Below are 21,336 nucleotides of genomic sequence, written 5' to 3'. Positions count from 1 at the left end.
GGCGCCCCGCCCTTCCGGCCCCGCCCACGCCGCGCGCAAAGGAGGCACCTGACGGTCTCTTTAAAAGGTGTTTATTGGTCATATACAAAATAAAGAAAACCTTATATATCACAAACATACACTATGTACAGCAATAAATACCCGGGGTCCGGCCCAGTGCCGCCCCCCCCTGGACAATAATTTAGCAATAAATACTGCACAGGGCAGGCGGGGCGCTGCGCCGCGGCCCAGGGAGGCCCCTCCTCGCCTGGATCTTCAACGGCCCGGGAGCCCCGGCAGCCCCCGGACCCCCGCCCCTGCTTCCAGCCCTCGGCGACTCCCTGCACCCAGCCCCTCAGCGCCAGGGCGGCCCCGGGGCCGGGCACCGGGCTAAACGGCGGCGCCACCCACTCCCGTTTGGTTAAAGGCTTCAGGGAGCAGCAGGGTGCGGGGTGCGGGGTGCGGGGGAGGGAGGGCCGGCCCCTCGAAGCTCCCCGGCACGCTCCCCTCCTGCTCGGGCTGCCCAGGCACCACGCACCAAGGCTGCTGCCCCAGCGCGGGGTGGAGACCCGGTGACTGGCCCACGGGGACAGCACATGCTCAAAACACACAGGCCTGCAGGAGGACAGGCCACAGCCCTGCCTCGTGTGCCCTCCACGTCTCCCCGCCTGCTCCAAAACTAGACGGCCAACAGGAAGGCAAAAACGCGCCAAAACGAATTATTCAGTGGCTTCTGGGGGGGGGGGGGGATCGTTACCGTGTTGGTTCCTTTCACCAAACCACAGCCTAAAAAAGCAACTTACAAGATCCCAGAGCGGAAGCGGTGCTGCAGGCTGTGGCTTGGGCTGCCCAGTGGTGGATGGGAGCTTGAGCCAACTGGCCACCTCAGAGAGGGGAGGCGACAGGGACAGGAGGGGGCTTGACCACCTGTCCCAAAGCAGGCCGCAGCCAATCAGAGCTGTGGGCTCACGCGCTGACCACAGAGGCTGCTGTTGACCATCAGCGGTGTGCACAAAGACCTGGAGCAAGAGCAGAAAAGCCTCCAGGGGAGACCTGGCATCCGGCAGAAACCAGAGCACCACACGGCTGAGCAGCCACATCTCCTCACCTGGACAAACAGCAGTGCCACCCAGAGCAGCAAGCCAGGGCCATGGGGAGGTCTCCCTGGGGTCATACTCAGGGCAGGAGCTGACCTGTTCCCACAGGGCTCTCCTCTGAAATCTGAGTGTCCGTGTTGGGATAAGGGAGGAGTGAGGGCAAGATGGGAAGGAAGGTGCACATCATGGTTTACTTAGCGGGCAAGTTTGGGAGACTTGGCCTCTGCCAAAGCCCTCGATTCGCTGTGTCAGAAAAGTCGGGAAAAAGAACACGACACCGTCACAGTAGGAAAACTAAATTAACAAGAATCAGAAAGACACCAAAGCAGTCACATGTGGACACAGGCTGTACCTGTCAAGAAACCAAGGTGATGGGAGGGAAGGGGCAGAGTGCGGAGTGGCCCCGCTGGGCGGGCTTGACAGGAACGGGATGTTCCCCCAGACCCAAGGAACAGTTGCTCCAAATCCAAAAACCATGAAAGGAAACATGGCCTCACTAACTCTAGAAGCTTCTTCTATTACCTAAATGAGATCTGCAATTGGTCTTCTCCGGGTGCCCACCCCCACAGCCTGCCTCTCACCTTCCAAGCCTGTCTCCTTCCTCTGCTCTCCAGGTCTCCAGCCTGGCAGATGGATGACTGCCTCCTAGCCAGGACCAAAGTGGGGACCAGAAGTGGATATGGAGGGCACAGGCTTCTCCCTCTCTTCAGAGACTCTTAGGATGGGATTCCAAATCAGTGCCGCTACGACCAACATCGACAACTTTCATCTGGACCCTAGGTAGACAAAGCCACATGGCAGGGAGGGGCAGTAAGCCACTAAGTATTGAGAGTCAACAGTCAGAATCTCCACGGCAGGCCGACCCGAGTCCAACCGGGACCGGGGAGCATCTAGGACCAAGAGAAGATAGAATCGGACAGCATGGCCCTGTTCCTATCCCACGGCACCCGGGGTCACACCCAGGGAGGGAAACCCTGCTGCCCCCAAAGTCATGCCCCACCAGGCTGCAGTGAGATTCTTTTCACCAGCCCACACCTCTGTGCTTTATAGGGGCTCAAGCCCCCAGAGAAGCTGCCCAGCGACCTCCAGGAGAAGCCGAGACCCATGTGGCCAGAGACAGGGCAGTAGCCTCTTGAGGGCAGGCACCGCAGGCAGCTCCCGTCACAGGCCTAGGAGGAGCTTCCCGAGCCAGGGCTGGAAGACTAGCTGCCTCTGTCGAGGGGCCATGGGGAGGTGGGCTCAGCCCCGGAGAGATGCACCTCCACAAGCTGAGCAGCGCATCCCTGGAAGACACAGATCCCAAAGGGAGGCAAAAAGTGGCCCACAGCCAAGAGCCGGAGCACATTCAGGGCGAGGTGAGGGACAGGACCTGGCCCTGGAGACTGTAGCCCTTGTCTGACACTGGTGGAGACCCCCCCCACTCTGGCCCGCAGGCAGGGAGAGGGGCCACCCCAGACAAGCCCCAAACCACCTGGTTTCCCGGGAAGTATCCCTTCACAGCATGGAAACACGGCTAGGATAGGTGGGCAGCAGGCCTTGACACTCCCACATGGGCCATAGGGTTCCCCGGATGGGGCCCACGTGACACCTGCAGGAACAAGGCTGCGCTCGACGGCCAGAGCCCACACGTGTTGATGAGAGGCCAGAAGGAAGACACCTGGGGGCACCTAGTGACTTCTTGGTCCCTGCTAGTCTGTCACCCATGGCCAGAAGCGGTGGGCACGGAAGCGGTGGGGTCGGGGGGCGCTCTGGGATGGCCCCTGGTCTCACCCACCCGGCCACTGGTTCAGCCCAAGCCTTCCAGAGACATGCGAAGCCAAGGCTGTGCAGAGGTGAGAGCGGCAGAGCCCCGTATCTGATCCTCTGGGGTCCTGGGTCAGGCACCGAGGCAGAGGGGCCGGGCTGGCGGGCAGATTCCCAGGCCCTGCCGAAGCAGGAGCTGCCCAGCACCCAGTGCAGGCCCAGCATGCCAGCAGAAGCAAAAACACAACCAAATCCAAAAAACAGACACGGGAATAACAGACACAAGAAGTGACACCCACAGGTCAAAGGTCACCAGAAGCACCAGCACGGGACGCTGCACAAGACCTCACCAGGCTCAGACGACAGCACTACGGCACGGCACCGGCAAGAGACGGAAGCAGGAAGGGCAAGGGAGTAAGTCACTTTCGGTACAATTGCAAAAGAGATAGCAAAGAGGGCGCCAGCACGCGCCTTGTGGTCGCTCACGGCTTGGCTTTTTTTTTTTTTTTTTTTGTCTTTTTTAAAACTAAGTTTTATAAATAACGTCTGATAACTCTGTGTATATAAAAACTAAACTCCAACAGCCACAAAGACTTGTCCATAAGTTTACAAGAAAGGGATTTTTTTTTTGTTTTTTTCTTTTGTTAAACTAGCAAAGTTTCTATTATACTTTCCTTCCTTGTCCATATATACGGTCAAATGTTCTTGCTTGTTTTTTTTTTTTAAAAAGACAGTTTTATAAATACTCTGCAGCTCTTTTTTCTTTAGCTTTTAAACATATAATTTAATAACTTCGTAAAAGGAACTCCTCTCTTTTAAATAAAGGGCTATGTAACCACACAAATAGCTCATGTAAACAGTGACACGGGACCCATCGCAGGACACGGGACACACCCTTCACGTATGCTCACAACCAGTGATTTGGTCTTGTTCAGTGCAATGTGTCAGGCTGGAGCGCCGTGGCCCCTGGCCCAAAGCCACAGAACGCCCTGTCCCTCCCAGCGCCTGTAGCGCCCAGGCTGGTGGCCCGCCCATGCAGGGCCCTCGAGGACACCCTACTCGTAGGAGCAGAGGCCATCTATGCCCATTGGCCGCACTGAGAGTGAACCACAGCCCCCTGCCAGCCGGCAGCGGTCAGGGCTGTGGGCCACCAGGAGTGGCCAGCGGCCCCCTGCCCTGGAGCCCTCCCTGCTCAAACTCGCAAGCCCCAGAGTGCGCGTCCGGTGTTCCTCTGTTCCCACGGGGCCAGCCCTAGACTCCAAGCCTGCACGGCCTTGGTACAAAGGGGACTGGGGCGACCCCACACCACCGCCGAACTGACCAATCCCAACGTACAAAACACACGATGACAACGACGAGATCAGAGGGGCTCAGCCCGGCGCCCCCGGGGTGCAGGTTGTGCTTTGCAGGGGAGGGAGGAGGCGGGAGAGGAAGAAAGGAGAGGAGAAAGAAGGGACAGGGCTGCCAAACTCGCCATGCGCCTAGTGGCCCCTCGCAGACCCGCCCGGGCAAGCGCGCGTCCCTACGACCGGGCGTCCGTCTTGGACTTTACTATCGTGATGACGCTGGTGGCGGCCACCTTGCCGGGGACGAGGGGCCCCAGGCCGGCGGCGAGGGGTCCCCGGGCCGGCGCCACGGGGCTGCGGGCCACGGTCCTGGCGAAGTTCTGCAGGGCCTCGTACTTGGAGCGCAGCGCGTCGAGCTCCAGCTTCATGCTGGCGTTCTCCGAGGCCAGCTTCTCCACCTCTTGCTGCAGCTCCGCCTTCTGCTTCTCCAGCTCCTCCTTCTGCGTCACGCGCTTGACACGGCAGCTGGCAGCGTAGCCGCGGTTCTTGAGCGTGCGCCGGCGCTGCTTCAGCTGGATGATCTCCTCCTTGGACAGGCCTCGCAGGTGCTGGTTGAGCTCCCGCACCGACATGGTCACCAGCTCCTCGTCGGTCAGGCTGGTGCCATTCTCTCCCGGCTCCCGCTTCACCTGGGGGAGCGACAGGGCGTGAGGTGGGGGCGGAGGGGGGACGCCCACCCCGGTGCTCCCCGGCTCCAGACGCCGCCCCCTCTGTCCGCTCACCTTCAAGGCTTTGTTTCCTTTATTGGGGGTCGTCATAACCCGGGGGCACGGCAAGCAGGCACTCTGCGGGACAGGGAGCAGAGGTCAGGACCCCACAGCCCACTCTCCTCTCCCTCCCCAGGCCGCAGAGCCCCCAGCCTCGCCTCTCACCTGACCATTCCCGATACCTGGCCCAGAGGACCACCTGCCACCCTCTGGCTAGGCTGCTCCCCGTGCACCTTGTGCCCAGGAACCCAGTGGGCCAGATCAGGGGAGGGAAACTGAATGAACGGCTGTTAGAGAACGGCAGAGACTAGAAAAGGGCCTCGGGAAGAGATGGAAGGGATGCAGGAGGGGCCAGCCTAGAAGGAAGCCGGGAGCTTTAAAAATAACCCCAGTGTGCGCCCCAGAGCATGGCTGTTCCTGGCGAGTCACGCTGACTCAGCACATCGCTCCCGCTCCCTCACCAGCCTGGCCTGGCGCTCCCCAGGGCTGCCAGCCAGCACAGCCCCGGGGACCCGCAGCCTGGGCAGAGCGCTGCTGGGGCCAGTGCCCCCACACCTGTGCACTCCAGGGCCCGACCTCCGACAGCCCCCTCCCCTTAGCTGCCCTGGTACGGGGGTCCTGGGGGGGGGGGGTTCCCGTGAAGGCCTCGGGGCCAAGACGAGGATGCAGGCGAGTCAGACTTTTCACTTTGAAGAGCTTGACCGTCCTCAGCATTGGTGGGAGCCCCCCCCTCCACCCCCAGGTGGCAGGCACCCCAGCAGAGGCTGGGCTCAGCCCACCTCCGCTGCCTGGTGGAGCAACCTTCCTGTGGCTTTGGATTGCGGCATCTTGTGCCCCTGCCCCACCCCATCACTGCTATTTCCTAACAGTGCCCGGTTAGCCACCCAACCGGGGGACCCGCTCAGCCTCCTCCAGCCCTCCCCCCCACCAGGGGTCAATGCCCACAGCTCAGAGAACAACAAAAGGACTGGGGGGTGCAGACCAAAGGGCCCCCTCGCAGCCATTCAGTTGCCTTTCCCATACCCGGCCCTCAATGCTTTCTCAAGCCCTGCCAAGGACATTTCTGTGCACCTAATCCTGCAATTCTGGCCCAGCCAGCCCCCCACCAAACCCTTAAACAAGGACGCTTCCCTCTCAAACCCCTACTTGCCAGGTTTGGCACAGAAAGGTAAGTGGCTGGAGAAAAAGAAGGACCGTGGTCTCCCTGCTGCAGGAGGTCACAAGCTCTGCAGGTAGCCCTGGGCTGGGGGCTTTCTCACCCTCACTGGGGAGATACAGCACAGGTGGGGGAGGTGGAAGTGCAAAGCGGCTTCAGGGTACAGCGGCCACCTCACCTAGCCCCGTCCTAGTCCCGGGACGTGCCTCACCACAGCCGGGTTCCCCAGGGCTCTGAGGCAGACCCTGAGGCTGGTCCCATGGCTGTTCCAGAGCAGAGGATGGAGAAGACACCAGCTGGAGGCCAGAAGATCCCCAGAGCCCCAGACCCACCCAGGGGGCTCCCCCAGCCTCGAGTCTGAGTCAGGGTACAGGGACACTCCCCTGGGTCTAACCGTTGTCAGCCCAAAGGAACAGCCCAAGCACCAGCTTTTCCCGCCAGCCATCCTCCCTCCACCCCCGAATGCTGAGCACAACGGTGACTTCCTGAAGAGATCACACAGAGAAGTGCCGAGTGTGGCGGCTGGAAGCTGAAAAGTGCCTCCTCGACAGATTTCACCCTCTGCAGAAGGCCTGAACTCAGCACAAGTGCAGCCACTCGCCTCCTAATCAAAGGTGTAGCGTGTGTCTGCGTGTGGTGGGGGAGGGGCAGGTCTCTGCAAAGCCTGTGCTTCAGGCTCCTGACCAGGCCTCTGCCCACCTGGGACACACACAGGTGTGACAGTGATAGCCTTTGGGGAGGGACTGTTAGAGACAGCTCAGGGTACCCCTAGAAGCCAAAGAAAGGGTACCCGGGAGGCCGGATTAAGGAGAAGCTTCTGCTTTTCCCCCGTCCCACAGGCTCTGTCATCCTTCCCCGCTCCCCTTCCCCAGAGGCTGAGCCACCTCGTAGAGAGGGCTCGGGTGGTCCCAACAGCCTGGAATCCCCAGGGTATGCTGGGCCACCTCCTCAGGCTGACAGCCAGCTGGGAAGGGAAAAACGGGTTCAAACAGTGCCACCCCTTACCTGGGCCCAAACCAGGATGTGGACAGGTGGCAAGAGCAACACAGCCAGCCAGCCCCTGCTCCTGGGCCTGGCCCCAAATTCTAGTGGCCTCAACCTAGCCTGGCCTTCACCACCTCCTCCGAGATCCCCCAGCCGCTGAAAGCCATTCTGGAAAAAGCCAACGACTCAATTTCCACTAAGAATAAAGAAGAAGACTTAGAAAACCAGCCCTTCGGGAATCTGCATTCCTCAGGTATAACATTGCCGCAGAAGGAAAGATCAGCTGAGGTGTTAAACATCTGGCATCGATGAGCCCAAAGCTAAGTATGCGTGTGTCTGTGAGTGCGCGCGTGTGTGTGTGTGTGTGGGGGGGGGGGGGGGGGGAGGGGGATCCCTGAAGACAGACCACAAGGCCGGCCAGACCTAGCCATGAACCACACCCCCGCCCCTGGAGGCCAGGAGCCATCCACAGTCAGGAAAGGTAGCCCAGGCCACACCACCCTCAGGCTGCCCCCTCCCAATCCCGACACTCACCGGGGCCACAGTCTTCACTAACACCCACACAGCACGGAGCCCAGCCTGGAGGGGGACAGCTCTGGGGTGATGGGGAGCGGAGTGCCTTCCGCGTGCCTCCCACACCAGCCCACCGGCTGTGCCCCAGGACCAGGCGCCCTCGGCTGTGGCCGCCACCTGCAGGGCTTGGACCCAAACCCCAAGGCCAGTCTGCCAAAGGGGCAGGGCCTGCTCACCAGCACCTCACTCCCCAGGTGCCAAAGTCCTGCCGCCCCGTCTCATTGGAGTTTCCTGGTAGAGCTGCACCTGCTCGCCCCTGCCCTGTCCACTGTCCTCCGGGACTGGAGAATCCAGGCACCCCTGTTTCTGCCACTGACTCCCTCCGGCCAGGGTGCATCCCTCCCTTCCCCGCCCAGGGGCTGCCCAGCCCAGCCCACTAGACCAGTCACAGGGAAAGCCTGCTTCCCAGCCTGGCAAGCACGGCCCCCCTAAGCTCCTCCCCTCCTCTCACTCAGAACTATTTCCCAGTTTGGGGAAGTGTCCCAGACGCCGGTTGGGGACCGGACGCCGGAGGCGAGCACGGCCGGGCGGGCCGGGCGGGCGGGGGCTTCATGTTCGGCCGGGACACGACACCTGCACGCAGGCCCCTGCACCTCGTCCTCGCCCAGCCTTCAGCTCGCCCAGAAGCCCAGACTTGAGCCGCTGCCCTGGGCCTGGCCCCCGCCCCGCTTCCCCTCCCGCTCTCATCCCCCGGCCTTTCAGACCCCAGGCCCCTGGCTCGGCCCCCCCCCCCCCCCCATTAGAACGAGCATCCAGTGACCTCATGCTGATGACTCAGCAAGTCTCCCTCCGGGCTCTGGCACGCGTGTGACGGAGCGAAGCCGGCGCGGGCAGGGTCTTCCCGGGCCCGCCACGTGCCGCCCCCCCCGCGGCCCGCCGGGGACCCCAGCGCCCGGGCCGGCGGGCACGGACACCTGATGAATCAGCAGCCGGGCCCCGGGCTCTTCCGCGGAGCCGCGGGCGCCCCGCTCCACCCCACCCTTTCCTCCCGCCACACGGCCGCCCCTCCCACCAGGGCGCCCGGGGCTCCGCCGAGCGGGCCCCGCCGACGCCCCGCCCCGCCCTCCTCCGGCCCCCGCGGCCCACCCCCGGCACCCCGGGCGCCAGGGCCCGCGGCCGCTCCGACCCGCGGGGAAACCGAGGCACGGGCCGCCGGGAGCGCGCCGGCAAACGAGCAGCGGGGAGCGCGCGGCCCGCCCGCCGCCGCCGCCGCCCGGGGAGCCGCCGCCCGCCCGCCCGCCCCCGCCCGGGCCCGACCCCCGCCGCCGGCCCGCCGCCGCCGCACTCACCCAGCACACTGCGGGCCCGGGCGGGCCGAGGCCGGGCGGCCGGCGGGCGGGGGTCGGGGCCGCGCGGGGGCTCCGGGCCCGGGGTGGGGGCTCGCCGCCTGCGCGGGCCGGGCCGAGCGCGCTGGGAAGGCCGGGCCGGACCAGGCTCGGGATCCGCCGCCGCCGCCGCCGCCGCCGCCGCTCCACAGACGTCACATGATGTTTGGTCACGTGGGCTCCATTCATGAAGCGGCGACGGGCCGGCCGCGGCTTAAAGGGGCCGGAGCGGCGGCGCGGCGGCACTGCGCCTGCGCGGGGAGCCGCGCCCGCGGCCTCGCCCTGCCCCGCGCTCCCCCCGCCGCCGCCCCCGCCGCCCCCGCCGCCCCCGGCTCGCAGGGGCCCCGCAGCGCCGTCCAGCGTCCGCGCGGGGGGCTGCCCTGCGCCCAGTCCTAGAGGCGCCCGCGCCGCGGCCCGCTCCGCCGGCGAGACCCTTCCCGCGCCGTCGGGGCTGTCGGGGCTCCGGGCCCGCGAGGCCGCGTCTGCCCCCGCCCTCCAGGGACCTCTGGCTGCTGCTCGGCTCCCAGGGAAACAGGCCCCCGGGGGAAGAAGGGACGTCGGGGGGATCCCGTCGCCTCTGCACTTCCCTTCTCGGGTGTAGAGCCGAGCAGGGCGGCTCACCTGGCCGGGCGGGCCCGGGGCACCCAGGTGAGCTGGCGCAGGCGCAGCGAGAGGCCGGCGGCGGGGTTTTGATGGGAATTCAGTGCCACCGCCTGAGGAAGGCCATCTGCAGAGGTCCCCAAAGCCAGGGCGCGAGGGCACCCGCAGGACCCCCGCCCCCTCCAGGAGGAGGTTTCCCTGTGGTTGTCTGTCCCAAAGTGCTAAGGCCAGGGCGCGACCTCGTACGGGGCGTGGCTGCAGTCTCAGAGACTCCAGGGCCCTAAGACATCTGGGCTGTGACTCTCAATTTCTTTTTCTTTGAGGATTTTGTTTGTAAGTACTCTTTCCACCCAAGATGGGGCTCGAACGCACAACCTCAAGATGGCACGTCCTACAGACTGAGCCAGCCAGGTGTCCCTGGGCCATGACTTTTATAGCCAACTCGATATACTAGCAACAACGAAGGCCTGCCCTTGAGGACGGAAATGCAGTCCTGTGGCCTCTAGCTCCACCAGCCTCCCCACCGCCACCACCAGCTCAGTTCTCCAGGTCACACCTGGTGGAGACGTAGAGTCTGACCGACTGCTGGGCCAGGGGCCACTCCACACAGCAGGACCCTGGCAGGCCACGCAGGCTTGACCTGGTGCCGCCCAGCTCAAGCCGGGAATCACGATGCCATCAGAAAATAGAAGCAACTGACCCCGGGGCTGGGACCACCATGGGTGCAAGCTCACTGGCTAATCCGCTCACGTTCCCACACCCCCAACTCCTCAGTCCTCACAGGATGGAGTCTGGCTGCCATTTATACACGAGAGGTGACTGAGGGGCTGCTTTATCAGCCACCTGCTGCTCTGCTTTTCTCCCCAAGGAGGCTCCTACTCTCAGGAAGGACTCTCCTCCTCCTCCCCCCACTGGGAACACAGTTGGCCACTTCTTCCATCTTGGAAGAGGGGACAGGGAGGCAGGGGGATGCGCCCACCCAGGGCCACCAGAGAGGTCGATGGGAAGTGAATTGGGGCCCAATGCACCTGGAGGCCAGTGAGAGGATGTTAGGGCTGCTTCCTGCAGATGGCCCCAGGCCCTGAGGTCAGCCCTCCGGACACGTGATGGGATGTAGTGCTGCCCACCTTCTCATCTCTGGGACCTGTGTGGAGGGGAATGTCCCAGGAGACAACCCAGGCCCTGCTGCCCTCTCACCCAAGACTCTTCTCCAGGGGCGTGGGCAGAATATGTGAACAGTGTCCTGATCACCTATAGAGTAACAGTGGGTTTGTCTGCATGTCTGGGGGAGGCCATCGAGGAGGAGGACGTGCCACGTTGAAACAGCCAAGATACCCAAGCCTCCAGGAGCAGTCTCTGGGTCCAGCTGAAGAGCCCGAGGGAGTCCATGGTGGGTCTCAGCTGCCCTAAGTTTGGCTGCCTCCCGCCCAGGGTCCAGGACGGTTGTCCCCGGGAACAGCACTGCGGCCTTGCTTGGGAGTGAGACCTCAAGGAGACAGGGCCACAGGTTTCAACATCCCTGCTGGTCCACACAGAGTCACCATGACCAGCTTCCAGAGCTGCCTGTTGAGGGCCAACGCTCAGACCCGGGTCTCTGGCCTGGTCTGGCCTTCGCTGGGCCTCCAGCACTCTGCTTCCTGCTGCAGCTGGATGCCGCCCTCCTGCTGGTGCCCCCCCAGGTGTCCTCCCAACTCCACAACCCCCCTTCAGCCTGCACCCTCCACCAGCAGATCCTGGGACCCCACTGGCTTCTCCTGGAGTTCAGCAGGCCCCCACCTCATACGGAGACTCAGGGCACACGGGATATGGCTGCTGTCCAAACTGACTGACTGGCTCTGCTCCCACAGGTGTCCAGGCCAGGGCCCTCCGAGGATGGACCTCTTCCTTCTCTGACTAGCCAAGGGCTGCTGGTCCTTTTGTTCTGCAGCCTGAGCCCAGCGTGCATGGGGGCCACAGGACAAGGTGAGCCTGGTACAGGAAAGGACTGGCAGAGAGAAGCAGGGCAAGGCCCCATCTAGGCAGGCAGGAGCCGAGGGCAAGGTTCCAGTTAGGAAACTGAGGCAGAAGCTGGACCAAGCAGAGGGAGCTGGTTCTTCCACCAGGCTCACCTGGCCCACTGAGCAAAGGGCAGGAAGTTCATTCCAGGCTCTGTCCCCTTGGGGAGGTCCAGGACATGGGAGGTATCAGATCTGGCACCATGGGAGCCAGGAAAGCTGGCCAAGCTGACCCTCCCCAGCGCAACCCCTGTGGTGGCTTCTCTAGGTGGTAGCATTGCAGCGCTCCCCAGCTTGGTCCTGGAAAGGCCGGTGGCCTAACCTCTTCTGGGAACCCCTTTTCCCAGGGCTCTATGAGAGAAGGGGTGACTGGCTGCTCACTGCCCACCCTCGTGCCCACCTCCATCCACACGGAGAAGCAGGGCACAGGCACTCCAGGCCCAGACACATACGCATCTACTGGGTCTGTTTCTCTGGAGAGCCCTAGGGGCTCCTTCCTGGCCTCCTGCCTGCGTGAGTCGAGGAGCCATCTGCCCCCCCCACCGCCCCCCGAGCTGGGAGGTACGGAGGGTGCAGAGGCGGTGCCTCTCCCCCAGCAGGGCACACCGAGCCCATGGTGCCAGCTTCTGATCACACCTGTAGAGCCCGTGTGGCTGGAGCTAAGAATGGCCCAGAGCACCGCACTCCTCCCTGGAAGCTCCCTGTAGCCTTGCTCACTGAGGCCCAGAACGCCTTGCAGGAAAGGGCTCAGGACCTGCGGGCTGCGGGTGGCGTCTCGATTACACTCAACGAGGACCTTCTAGGGCAGCTGGGGTCCCCGCAACATGAGGTGACAAAGTTAGAAACAGGCACCGGGTTGGAAACTAATGTATTTCACCGAAAAGGTTGGGGACAGAGTGATAGACTCTGTAAGTCAGGTCGGGAATGGGCAGTAAGGCCCTCAGAGATTGGGACCACCCAAGGAGCCCTTTCCTCAAATGCCAAAAATAAGGCATAGTTGGCAGCTGTGGTCTGGCCTGGGCTCAGGATGCTTGGGACCCTCTGGTCCTTCTCACCCCAAGTGGAGGCTGGAGCAGGAGCAGGGGTGGGAAGGGGTTCCCTCCTTGGCTGGGCCTTCATGGGAGGGGAACTTTGACCTTTGTACCCAAGAAGAGGCCAAGCCCCAAGCCAGCGGGCCATGGGGAGTAAAGACCCCCAGGCCTCCTGAGGGCCTCCTGGAGGAAGTGCTCCTGACCTCGTCTGGGGGCAGAGGAAGGGGGAGGTTGAGGGTCGGAATCCATCTCGGCGCTGGGCCAGGAAGCGCTCAGCGACTGCACCGGTTCCCATGGGCAGAGATGTGGGCCCGCCCTGGTTACAGCCCCCACTGACCCAATGTGACCAAAGTCACGGGCAGTGGGCAGCTACGGGGACACCCCGTGTGGCTGGAGCTAAGGACAGCCGGCGCAGGAGTTCCAAGCCCGGGGAGGGGGGGCGGACAGAAGGTGGGGAGCCAGGCTAGCCTGGTGGACACCTCAGTTCTCCTTGCCTGCTGGGGCCAGGCTCTGCGGGAACAGCTTGGAGTGGCCAGAAGGGGCCAGTGAGTGCCCTGGAGAGGACTCCAGCTTCACCTTGTCCAAGATGGTCTTCTTGATGGAGGCTGGTGAGACTTTCTCCTGGTCAGCCATGGACTGCAGCTCCCTGGGGGGGCAGTGAGGAGTGCTGGCTCCAGGCCTCTGCCTCCCTCCTGAGCCCAAGGGTCCACCAGGGCAGAGGGGGCACCTGCCCACCTGGGTTGCTGTGCTGTCACTCCCGTCTCATGTCCTCCTGCCAGCCACTCCTCCCCCAGACAGCCATCTGCCTTCCTCTCCCCTCGTTCAGATCAGCTCGGGTCACCGAACCTACTAGCAGCCCCCCGGCCCAGAACCCATCACCACCCCACTGGGCCCTGGGCCGTATCTGCAGGCCCTGAGGATTGGTGCCAGGAGGGCAGCACGGCATCCGAGGCAGCCTTGCCGTCACATTGTGGCACTTGGAGAAGTTCTGGGTTTCAACTGGGGGGCAGGCAGGGAGGTGACAGTGCCGCCTGTCCATCTTGCGGACCTGAGCCGGGCACCACGGCTCCAAGCCAAGCCACCAAGCTCTGCTGTCCCCCCTCTTGGATTTTCTTTCTGCTGTCACCCAGCTGGGGACACTGAGCATCTGGCCAGCTGACTTGCTTCATCTCCCCAGGACCGGGGAGGGGGTGAGGAGGGTGGGGCCCACCTGGGGTTCCCTCTTGTACCTGCTGGCCTGCCTCCCCGGCTTGGGTGACCAGCCTGGTCTGCGGGCTACAGCTGGGGAAACTATGGGGGGAGCACAGCGTGAGCCCAGAGGGCAGCCGTCCCCCCAGGGGCCATGGCTGCTGAAGGGTGCTGCCAGCTGTGACCCCAGGGCACCACTGCCAGGCTTCGATAAACGTCTGTTGGGTGAATGGCTGAGCAAAATCTGCAGGGGCTCTGGGGAGCGAGGCGCGCGGCTGGGGCCCACCGTGTGCGGATGCAGGAGGCCTCCACGGCGTTGATGAGCAGGGAACGGAAGCCGCCGCTCTCCAGGACGTGCAGGGCGTGGATGGTGGCCCCGCCGGGGGAGCACACGTTGTCCCTGAGCTGCCCGGGATGCTTCTCCGAGTCCAGTAGCATCTTGGAGGCCCCCTACAGCCAGAGAGAGCAGCTGGCTGCCACGGGAGCGCCTGTCCGGCCCACAGGCCTCTGCCCCCAGCCCCGGGCACCGTGCACCCACTGACTCTCCACCCACCTGCCCCCATGCAACAGCATCAGGCCCAGCCAGGAGGAGCCCCCACCAAAGGATCGGGAAGAACACTGACCAGCAGAGCCTGGGCCCCGAGGCGGACTGCCAGGCGCCTGGGAAGCCCCATCTTCACGCCCCCGTCAGCCAGGGCCTCCAGGGCTGTGAATGCCTGCAGGGAGAGGACAACTAAGGCCCCACCCTGGGCCCTTCCTCCTCCTCCTTCTGGCACCGGCGGGTCCAGCAGCTCTGCCCACAGCAGCCAGAGCAGGGAGGAGGGCGGAGGATGTGCCCGGAGGCCCTGGAACCATCCATCACCACCACCACCACCCGCCGCCCATCCCCAGGCCTCACATAGGCTGGGCCGCTGCCACTGAGCCCCGTGACGGCATCAATCAGGTCCTCCTCCACCTCCGTGCAGAAGCCCACGCTACCCATGAGCTGCTCCAGGAGCCTGCCGTCCTCCACCTGGGCGTGGGTGCCCGTGGCGTACACGGTGGCCCCCTCCCGCACCACGACCGGCGTATTAGTCATGCAGCGGATGACTTTGGGGGCTGGCTGGAACGCCATCAGCTTCTGGAGGAGAAACCAGCTGTGTGTCTGTCCTGCCCCTTGCCCGGCGCAGCGTGACGGGCGTGAGGGTGCCCCCACTCACCCAGCTAAGCGTTTCCTGACTTCCAGCTACGGGCTGGGCCGCTGGGCCCACTTCACAGCCAGAGCTCCTGAGCGCTGTACAGAACACACTCGCGTCCCCTCCACAGGTGCCCCTGGCCTAGAGCCACAGTGCCCACCTTCTCGATGGAGCTGATGGTGACACCAGCTGCGCAGGACACCACGATGTGCCGATCCTCGATGTGGGCGCCAATCTCGTCCAGGATAAAGGGGATGATGTGTGGCTTCACGGCCAGGAAGAGCACGTCGCTGTGCCGCACGGTCTCCTTGTTGTGGGGGGTCAGGTTCACTCCCATCTTCTGCAGGGAATGCAGCGTGGGCTCAGCCTGGCACCGCAGCTGGCTGGCCCCCCAGTATCCTCCCCAAGCTAAGAGCCCCACACGTGGACTAGGGCAGAGCTTGCTGAGACTGGACAGCCGGGGTTGGAGGCTCGGTATGGCGCTCTGACAGCCCCCTGCCACCCTTCCACCCTGAAGTGGAAGGAGCGCTGCTCTGGGAATGTGATCCTTCCGCAAGAAAAGAAGAGATGTGCATCCCCGCCTTGGGGGGCTGCTGTCTTCCAGGGGTGCGTGGCATTGGGGGGGCTAGTTGCAAGCTGGGGGCCCGCCCCGCCCTCGCACCTGGGGCCCTAATTCAGCCCTGGCAGCGAAGCTGTATTCAGTGCCTGGATGTGTCTGACCTGGCCCCAATCCCGAGGCCCCGTCTGCCTGGCTCCTGCGGCCCCGGGGGGGGGGGCTCCATTTGGGGGGCCCCATTCCAGTCCAGCACACCTTCCCTGCTAGCCGCCTGTGTACCTGTCACCCAGAGGCCAAGAGCTGAACAAGAGGGGCTGTGAGCAGGCCAGGAGGCAGGCTCTGGGATGCTGTAGCCCGGGCCCTCCTCCTGTGTGGGGGGCGGCGAGCTGTCTCCCCCTGGGGCCTTCACACTTGGCTCTCAGGGTCCAGGCTATCGCGGCTCTCCCCAGCACAGGACTAGCCCCTTCGGGGACTGCCCCCTCCCACCCCGCACCTACCCTGAGGCCAGAAACCGTGGGCAGGTCCATGTCCGGGGAGCTGGCCATGATCTTGTGGGCAGCCACGATGCCTGCAGGTAACACCCTTCCTCAAGGCCTGCCCCCCATCCAGTTCCCAGGAAGGGAAGTGGAGATCCCCCACCCCCAGCAGGACAGCCAGCCCCCGCCCACCCCAAACATCACAAGGACCCAGTCCCACAGGACTCAAACAAGGCGAGTCTTCCAGGCGCCCAGCTCCCGCGCCCGCCCGGCTGAGGGACCCACCTGCCGCCGTGAAGCCCTTGGCCAAGGCAAAGGCCAGCTGGCCGGCGCCGATAAAGCCGACGCTCATGGTGTCGGGCGCGCCCACAGCTCCAGGCCGGCACCGGCGCTGCAGGGCAACTGCGGACCAGACGGGGCAGGATCCGGGGCAGGATCCAGGGCAGGACGTGGGCGGGCAGTGCCAGGCCTGGCCCCGCGCCCCGGCTCCCCCCGGCTCCCCCCGTCTCCTCCCGCCCCGTCCAACTTTCCCCCAAGCGCCCGCCAGCTCCGACCGGGCAGTTACCCCCGTCCCCGCCCCGCGGAGCCGTCCCCGACCTGCTCCCGGGGATCCCGCACGGAGGACACGCGGGCGGCCGCGCCGGCCCCCGGAGCGGGTCAGAGCTCCGCGGGGGCGACGCATCGGAGCCCGGGCCCCCCCAGGCCCCCCCAGACCCGAGCCGGGACGCGGATGCGCGTCTCCCCTGCGCCGCCCTCACGCGCGACCTCAGCTGTGCCCGACCCCACTCACCGGTCCCCGCGCGCAGGTCGCCCAGGCCCCGCGGAGCCGCGCCCGCCACGCGGCACCCCAGCCTCCCGGCCCCGCCCCCGCCGCCCCGGCCAATGGGCTGCGCGGCCGCCAGGCGCCGGCCAATCGGGGGCCGCGGGGGGCGGTTGCATCATCCGCTCTCCCGGGGCCACGCCCGCGCCGCCCCCGCCCAGCCGGTCCGCGCCCCCGCGACCGCGCGTGGGGACTGTGCTGGGGGCTGCGGCCGAGGGGTCCCCGCGCGGGGCCTGGCGGGGGGACACGCGGACACGGACACGCGGGTGTCCTCAGTCGCGGGGCCGGTGCTTGCGGCTACGTGGTCATCCTGTTTGGAGAAGCCCAAACTGTAAGATTTTTGCTTGCTTGCTTTTCTTTCTTTCCTCCCCCCCACCTTTTTTTTTTTTGTGGGAGGATTGAAAACAATTTGCAAAATGGAAACATTCAAAAATAACACCATTTTGATACTGTGTTTTGTCTCTTTGAAATTTATTGTACCAAGAAGCTTGAACACTGGAGAGGGTACTCTAAGCTTTTGAGAATCTCAAAATTGGGGGGCACCTAGGAGGCGTAGTTCAGTCCCCTCTGAGATCCAGACCCTCTTCTTCCCAAGTGAGGTTTTATCTGCAAGTGTTTTTTTTGTTGTTGTTGTTGTTTGTTTGTTTTTTAGATTTAGTTATTTATTCAGGAGAGACAGACTTGAGAGAGAGGCAGAGACACAGGCAGAGGAAGAAGCAGGCTCCTCACCGGAAGCCCAGTGTGGGACTCGATCCCGGATCCCGGAATCACAACCTGAGTCAAAGGTGGGCACCAAGCTACTGAGCCCCCCCAGGCGTCCCCCTGCAAGTCTTTACCCAGGCTCAGGAGTGACTGAGGCCATAGGCTTGTTACCATGTAAACCTCCCCAAACAGATGCTTGGGGTAGGTAGTGATCAACCGGTAAATAGAGGAGAGATCCCATAGTGCCCTCCCACTCCCGTGGAACACCCCATGTCTACTGACATCTTGTCTGCAGCGTGCATGGAAATGTTGGGCCCTACCTTTGGGAGAAAAAGTCATTTTCTCGCTGTGGACATGCTCAGGGCTCATGGGAGTTGAGTTTGCATTTGGGTTTCAGGACAGTCCAGGGTCCGTCAGCAACACGGTTAAGGGCAAAGTAAGAAGCAATAGTCATGGAGAACCCATTCTCCCCCAGGGGATATGGTTTATTTTTTTCAGTTCTGTAACTTAAATGGTAACAAGGTACCCTCAGACGGGATCCAGCATTCCTCTGGTGGATATGCCCCAGAAGCAGGGCTGTGAGCTCTTGTGGACACGCTGGTGGCCACCAGCACCATCAGACCACTGGGTAGTGACGGTGTGGGCGACTTCCTGGCATCCCCCACTTAGGTGCATCTGAGCATTTAGTCCTTACCCTCGGGGGGAGGGGCCGTAGCAAGAGGCCCTACCCCAGTTGACACCCCCAGGATCCATGCCCACCAAGCCTCACGACCCAAGTGCCCCTCCCCCCGAGGCCCCTACCCTCCAACCTGCCCCCAACCCCACCCCACTTGTCCAAAGTGGACTGTCTGGGGAGTGGCCCAGACTCAAACCCATACACATCAAGGCCAGCAGCCCCACTGAGTTTTGCCTGACGATACATAATCAAAGGCCATGACCCCTTCTTTAAAAAGTCCTGTTTTTCACTGATAAGAGCAAATAACTCCTTCCTCCAAAAAGAAGGAGTCCTCTGACCCAGGGAGTGACTGTCAGCAGGAGCATCCCAAGACAAGCGTCCTGGAGGACTTCTGCCAAATGTAGGGCCACTGGGGGCACCAAGCTACTGGACAATGAGGAGATTGGGGAGCTGGCAACAGATAAGCGTTTCAGAAGTTCAGCTAGAGAAGGAAGGAAGACTGGTTAGTGTCCAGGCCCCCCTGTGAGCAACGAAGGACGTGGCCCCTATGCTCCTCTGTCACCCGGAGACGTACCCCTGGCCCCCGCTCCCCATCAGCCAGCCAGGGCCGTTGGGACACCTCAGGCCCCCGTGGCTCCTGGTCCCTCTGGTGATTGGCTGTGGAGCCAGTAATGCCCGCACCCTGCAGGTAAAGGACGGGTGTCATCGTGCCGCTCCGACCTGCCAGGTGAGCCCTGCTCCCCTGGTCTGTGTGGCGCCCGCTCAAGGGGCGCAGGGCCAGGGAGCCTGCGGAGCCCACGCCTTCGAGCTGCTTGGGCTCAGGCACCCTGGGAACAGCAGCCCCGCCTGCCATGGCCATGCCCCTGGCGCCCCAGCAGGAGTGTGGGGTGCCGCAGGGGGCGAGACAAGCTCTGCCTCACCCTCCTCTCCTGCCGCCCACATTGCCCACTGCCTGCTTCTTCCCCTGGAGGCCGCCCACGGCCTGAGGGAGCCCGGCTCTGCCGCAGCCCCCGCCCCTCCCTGGGGCCCGTCGCCAGCCTTTGCTCTGCTCACACTGGGGGACGGCCCAGGGGCTGCTGCTGCCCATCGCCCCTCGGTACAGACTGCTCACCAGAGCCGGGGTGCAAGTCAACACTGGCGTTTATTCTGGCTCAAGGCTGCTGCCATCTCAGGGGCCCTCCTGCAGGTTGCTTTGGGGTGGCCCCGTCTGAGCTCTTGAGCGGGAGAGGCTGGCTGGAGCGGGGCGGGTGACAGCCCAGTGGGCCCTGGTGGTCGTGGCCGGGTGAACGATGCTTGCTCGGAGGTCACGGGCCTGTGAGTACCAGAGGGGTGCTCGGTGCCCGGGCTCTGCGGCCCCGTGGCTGTCCCAGGCTGGGCCCTCCCCGGTCAGGGCTGCCCTGCGCCAGCCGGCCTCCCCGGGGCCCACAGCGGGCACCGCAGGAGCTGCTGGCAGGGCTGACGGGGGCGCCTGGTGGGCACTCCCTCACCGGGGCGGGCGCCCTACTTCCCCTCAGCACTCTGGGCTCATCGTGGGGCTGCCCACCTGCGGCGGGCCCCTGCCGGCCCCCGGCACTGTCCCCAGCCTGCTGAGGCCGCCCTGTGCGACCACACCACGAGTCCTGCTCTTGTTACAGCCACTCAGAGGTGGGCAGGCTGGGTCCCAAGTCCCAGCTCCTCTCTGAGCTGGCACGGACTCCCGCCCCAGCAGCACCCTGCTGACACCCGAATGTGGTCTCCGGGCACGTGGGGCTGCCTCCAAAACCCTTGCCTTGCTGTCCCCACCTATAAAGTGGGTCACAACAGCATCTGCTTCAAAGGCTTCTCACATTACAGTGGGTAGCACGGAGCCAGGGAGGGCCAGGACATGGGGAGAGACAGAGGGGGGGTACGGACAGAGACGAGATGTGCACAGCAGGAGAGAGGCAGACAGCGGCTGGGAGCTGCCGGCGGGGAGGTGCTCGCCTGGGTCCTGCTCAGGCCTTGATCCGCTCGTCTTCCCCCTCCTCCCCTTGCTGAGCCAGAAATCCAGGAGTGCTCAGTTGGTTGCCTCCCTCCGGCTTGCTACCCGGGGATCTGGGTTCACCTGGGTCCCCTCACGGAGCCGCAGCCCCTGGAGAGCTCGGGTGGGCAGCGGCTTCCTGCAGAGCTACAGGGTGGGCACGAAGCGGATCCTCTGGGAGTAGGCGAGGTCGGCAATGTAGAGGAGCAGGTTGACGTAGGTGAAGGTGGCCACGACCAGTTGGCTGTCCCAGGAGCAGCTGCCTCTTGGGCAGTCGGGGGGCCGCCCAGGCTCACCATACTTGGGGTCGAAACAGAAGACAGGCCAGATGACAGCGGCGCTGAGGTAGAGAAGCACGGCCAGGAAGGTGTACACCACCACCAGACGGTCGAAGGGGCAGCCCAGGCCCCCCGTGTGGCCCGTCACGCTCAGGGCCACCACGGCCACCGTGGCCAGGAAGCACAGGCTGTAGACAGCCACACACCACTGGGTGGCCACGTAGCGCCCGTAGCGGCTGTCGTAGACCAGTGCCCCAAAGATGATGCAGGCCACGAAGGCCTGGACGATCTTGAGGAGCCCTGAGACCGTGGCCATGTAGCTGGTCACCTGGCCTGGCCGGGCCCGGGTCAGGGCCACCTCCGCGGCGTAGGCCAGGAAGAGCAGCCCGGCGAAGACGCTGGCCGCCAGGCGGAAGTCCCTGGCTGTGCAGCCCGCGGGCTCGGGCGGGCACTCCAGCCGGGTGAAATAGAGCGGGTAGATGACCGCGGCCGTGGCCGACAGTAGCGTGGCCAGCATGGCGAAAGCCGCTGTGAAGTTGCCCCAGGACAGGTGCAGGCAGCTGTGGAGGCGGGTGAACTCACAGGCCACCACGAGGCCCGACAGGGCAAAGCAGAAGCCCCAGGCAGCCATGCAGAAGGTGCCCTGCACGCCCGCGAAGCCCCCGCGGTGGGCCACCAGGCTGAAGGTGGTGCAGCCGAAGGCCAGCTGCAGCGCCCGGGCCGTGCCCACGGGGGACGCCACGGCGCCCAGGTGCAGGTACCCGCCCCCGGGGGGCTCCATGGCGCTGCCCATCCGGCTCCCTGGCGGGCCGCGGGCCCTGTGCCTCCTGGGGTGGCTGTGACAGGTGCCGGGCGCCTGCAGTAGCGATGACGCCGCCGCTTGACATTGCAGCCGGGCAGCCTCTCCGCGCCTGTGGGGCGCAGGCCCCCC

At 64.3% G+C, this 21,336-nt stretch overlaps 3 protein-coding genes and 1 long non-coding RNA gene across 10 annotated transcripts; 1 reads left to right on the top strand and 3 right to left on the bottom strand.

Moving 5' to 3' along the window:
• Positions 1-54: 54 nt before the first annotated feature.
• Positions 55-8,927, bottom strand: MAFG (MAF bZIP transcription factor G). Of its 7 annotated transcripts, none has more exons than XM_038546300.1 (3): positions 8,875-8,927; positions 4,888-4,950; positions 55-4,794 (listed from the first exon to the last, which is right to left on the bottom strand). In XM_038546300.1, the coding sequence occupies exons 2-3, from the start codon at positions 4,921-4,923 to the stop codon at positions 4,342-4,344; spliced, it is 489 nt and encodes a 162-aa protein (XP_038402228.1). In that variant the 5' UTR covers positions 4,924-4,950; positions 8,875-8,927; the 3' UTR covers positions 55-4,341. The 7 variants fall into 7 exon arrangements, with proteins under 7 accessions (XP_038402228.1, XP_038402229.1, XP_038402232.1 ...); XM_038546301.1 differs by lacking the exon at positions 8,875-8,927 and adding an exon at positions 8,346-8,474; XM_038546304.1 differs by lacking the exon at positions 8,875-8,927 and adding an exon at positions 8,159-8,179.
• On the top strand, positions 5,760-7,239 carry LOC119873206. The gene is made up of 2 exons (XR_005364116.1): positions 5,760-6,040; positions 6,301-7,239. It is a non-coding gene; the product is annotated as an uncharacterized LOC119873206 (long non-coding RNA).
• Positions 8,928-12,355: 3,428 nt separating the features above from the next.
• Positions 12,356-16,784, bottom strand: PYCR1 (pyrroline-5-carboxylate reductase 1). The gene is made up of 8 exons (XM_038546291.1): positions 16,721-16,784; positions 16,216-16,332; positions 15,952-16,022; positions 15,059-15,238; positions 14,622-14,843; positions 14,347-14,439; positions 14,010-14,173; positions 12,356-13,181 (listed from the first exon to the last, which is right to left on the bottom strand). The coding sequence occupies exons 2-8, from the start codon at positions 16,280-16,282 to the stop codon at positions 13,016-13,018; spliced, it is 963 nt and encodes a 320-aa protein (XP_038402219.1). The 5' UTR covers positions 16,283-16,332; positions 16,721-16,784; the 3' UTR covers positions 12,356-13,015.
• Positions 16,785-19,250: 2,466 nt separating this feature from the next.
• Positions 19,251-21,330, bottom strand: MYADML2 (myeloid associated differentiation marker like 2). The gene is made up of 2 exons (XM_038546070.1): positions 20,212-21,330; positions 19,251-19,440 (listed from the first exon to the last, which is right to left on the bottom strand). Exon 1 carries the CDS (start codon positions 21,196-21,198, stop codon positions 20,275-20,277), a length of 924 nt encoding a protein of 307 aa, XP_038401998.1. The 5' UTR covers positions 21,199-21,330; the 3' UTR covers positions 19,251-19,440; positions 20,212-20,274.
• Between the last annotated feature and the right edge of the window lie 6 nt (positions 21,331-21,336).

The sequence above is a fragment of the Canis lupus genome, chromosome 9 (genome assembly GCF_011100685.1).
Source record: "Canis lupus familiaris isolate Mischka breed German Shepherd chromosome 9, alternate assembly UU_Cfam_GSD_1.0, whole genome shotgun sequence".
In the NCBI taxonomy this organism is placed as follows: domain Eukaryota; kingdom Metazoa; phylum Chordata; class Mammalia; order Carnivora; family Canidae; genus Canis; species Canis lupus.
Note: the sequence above shows the minus strand (reverse complement) of the source record. Positions and strands in the feature narration are given on the sequence as shown.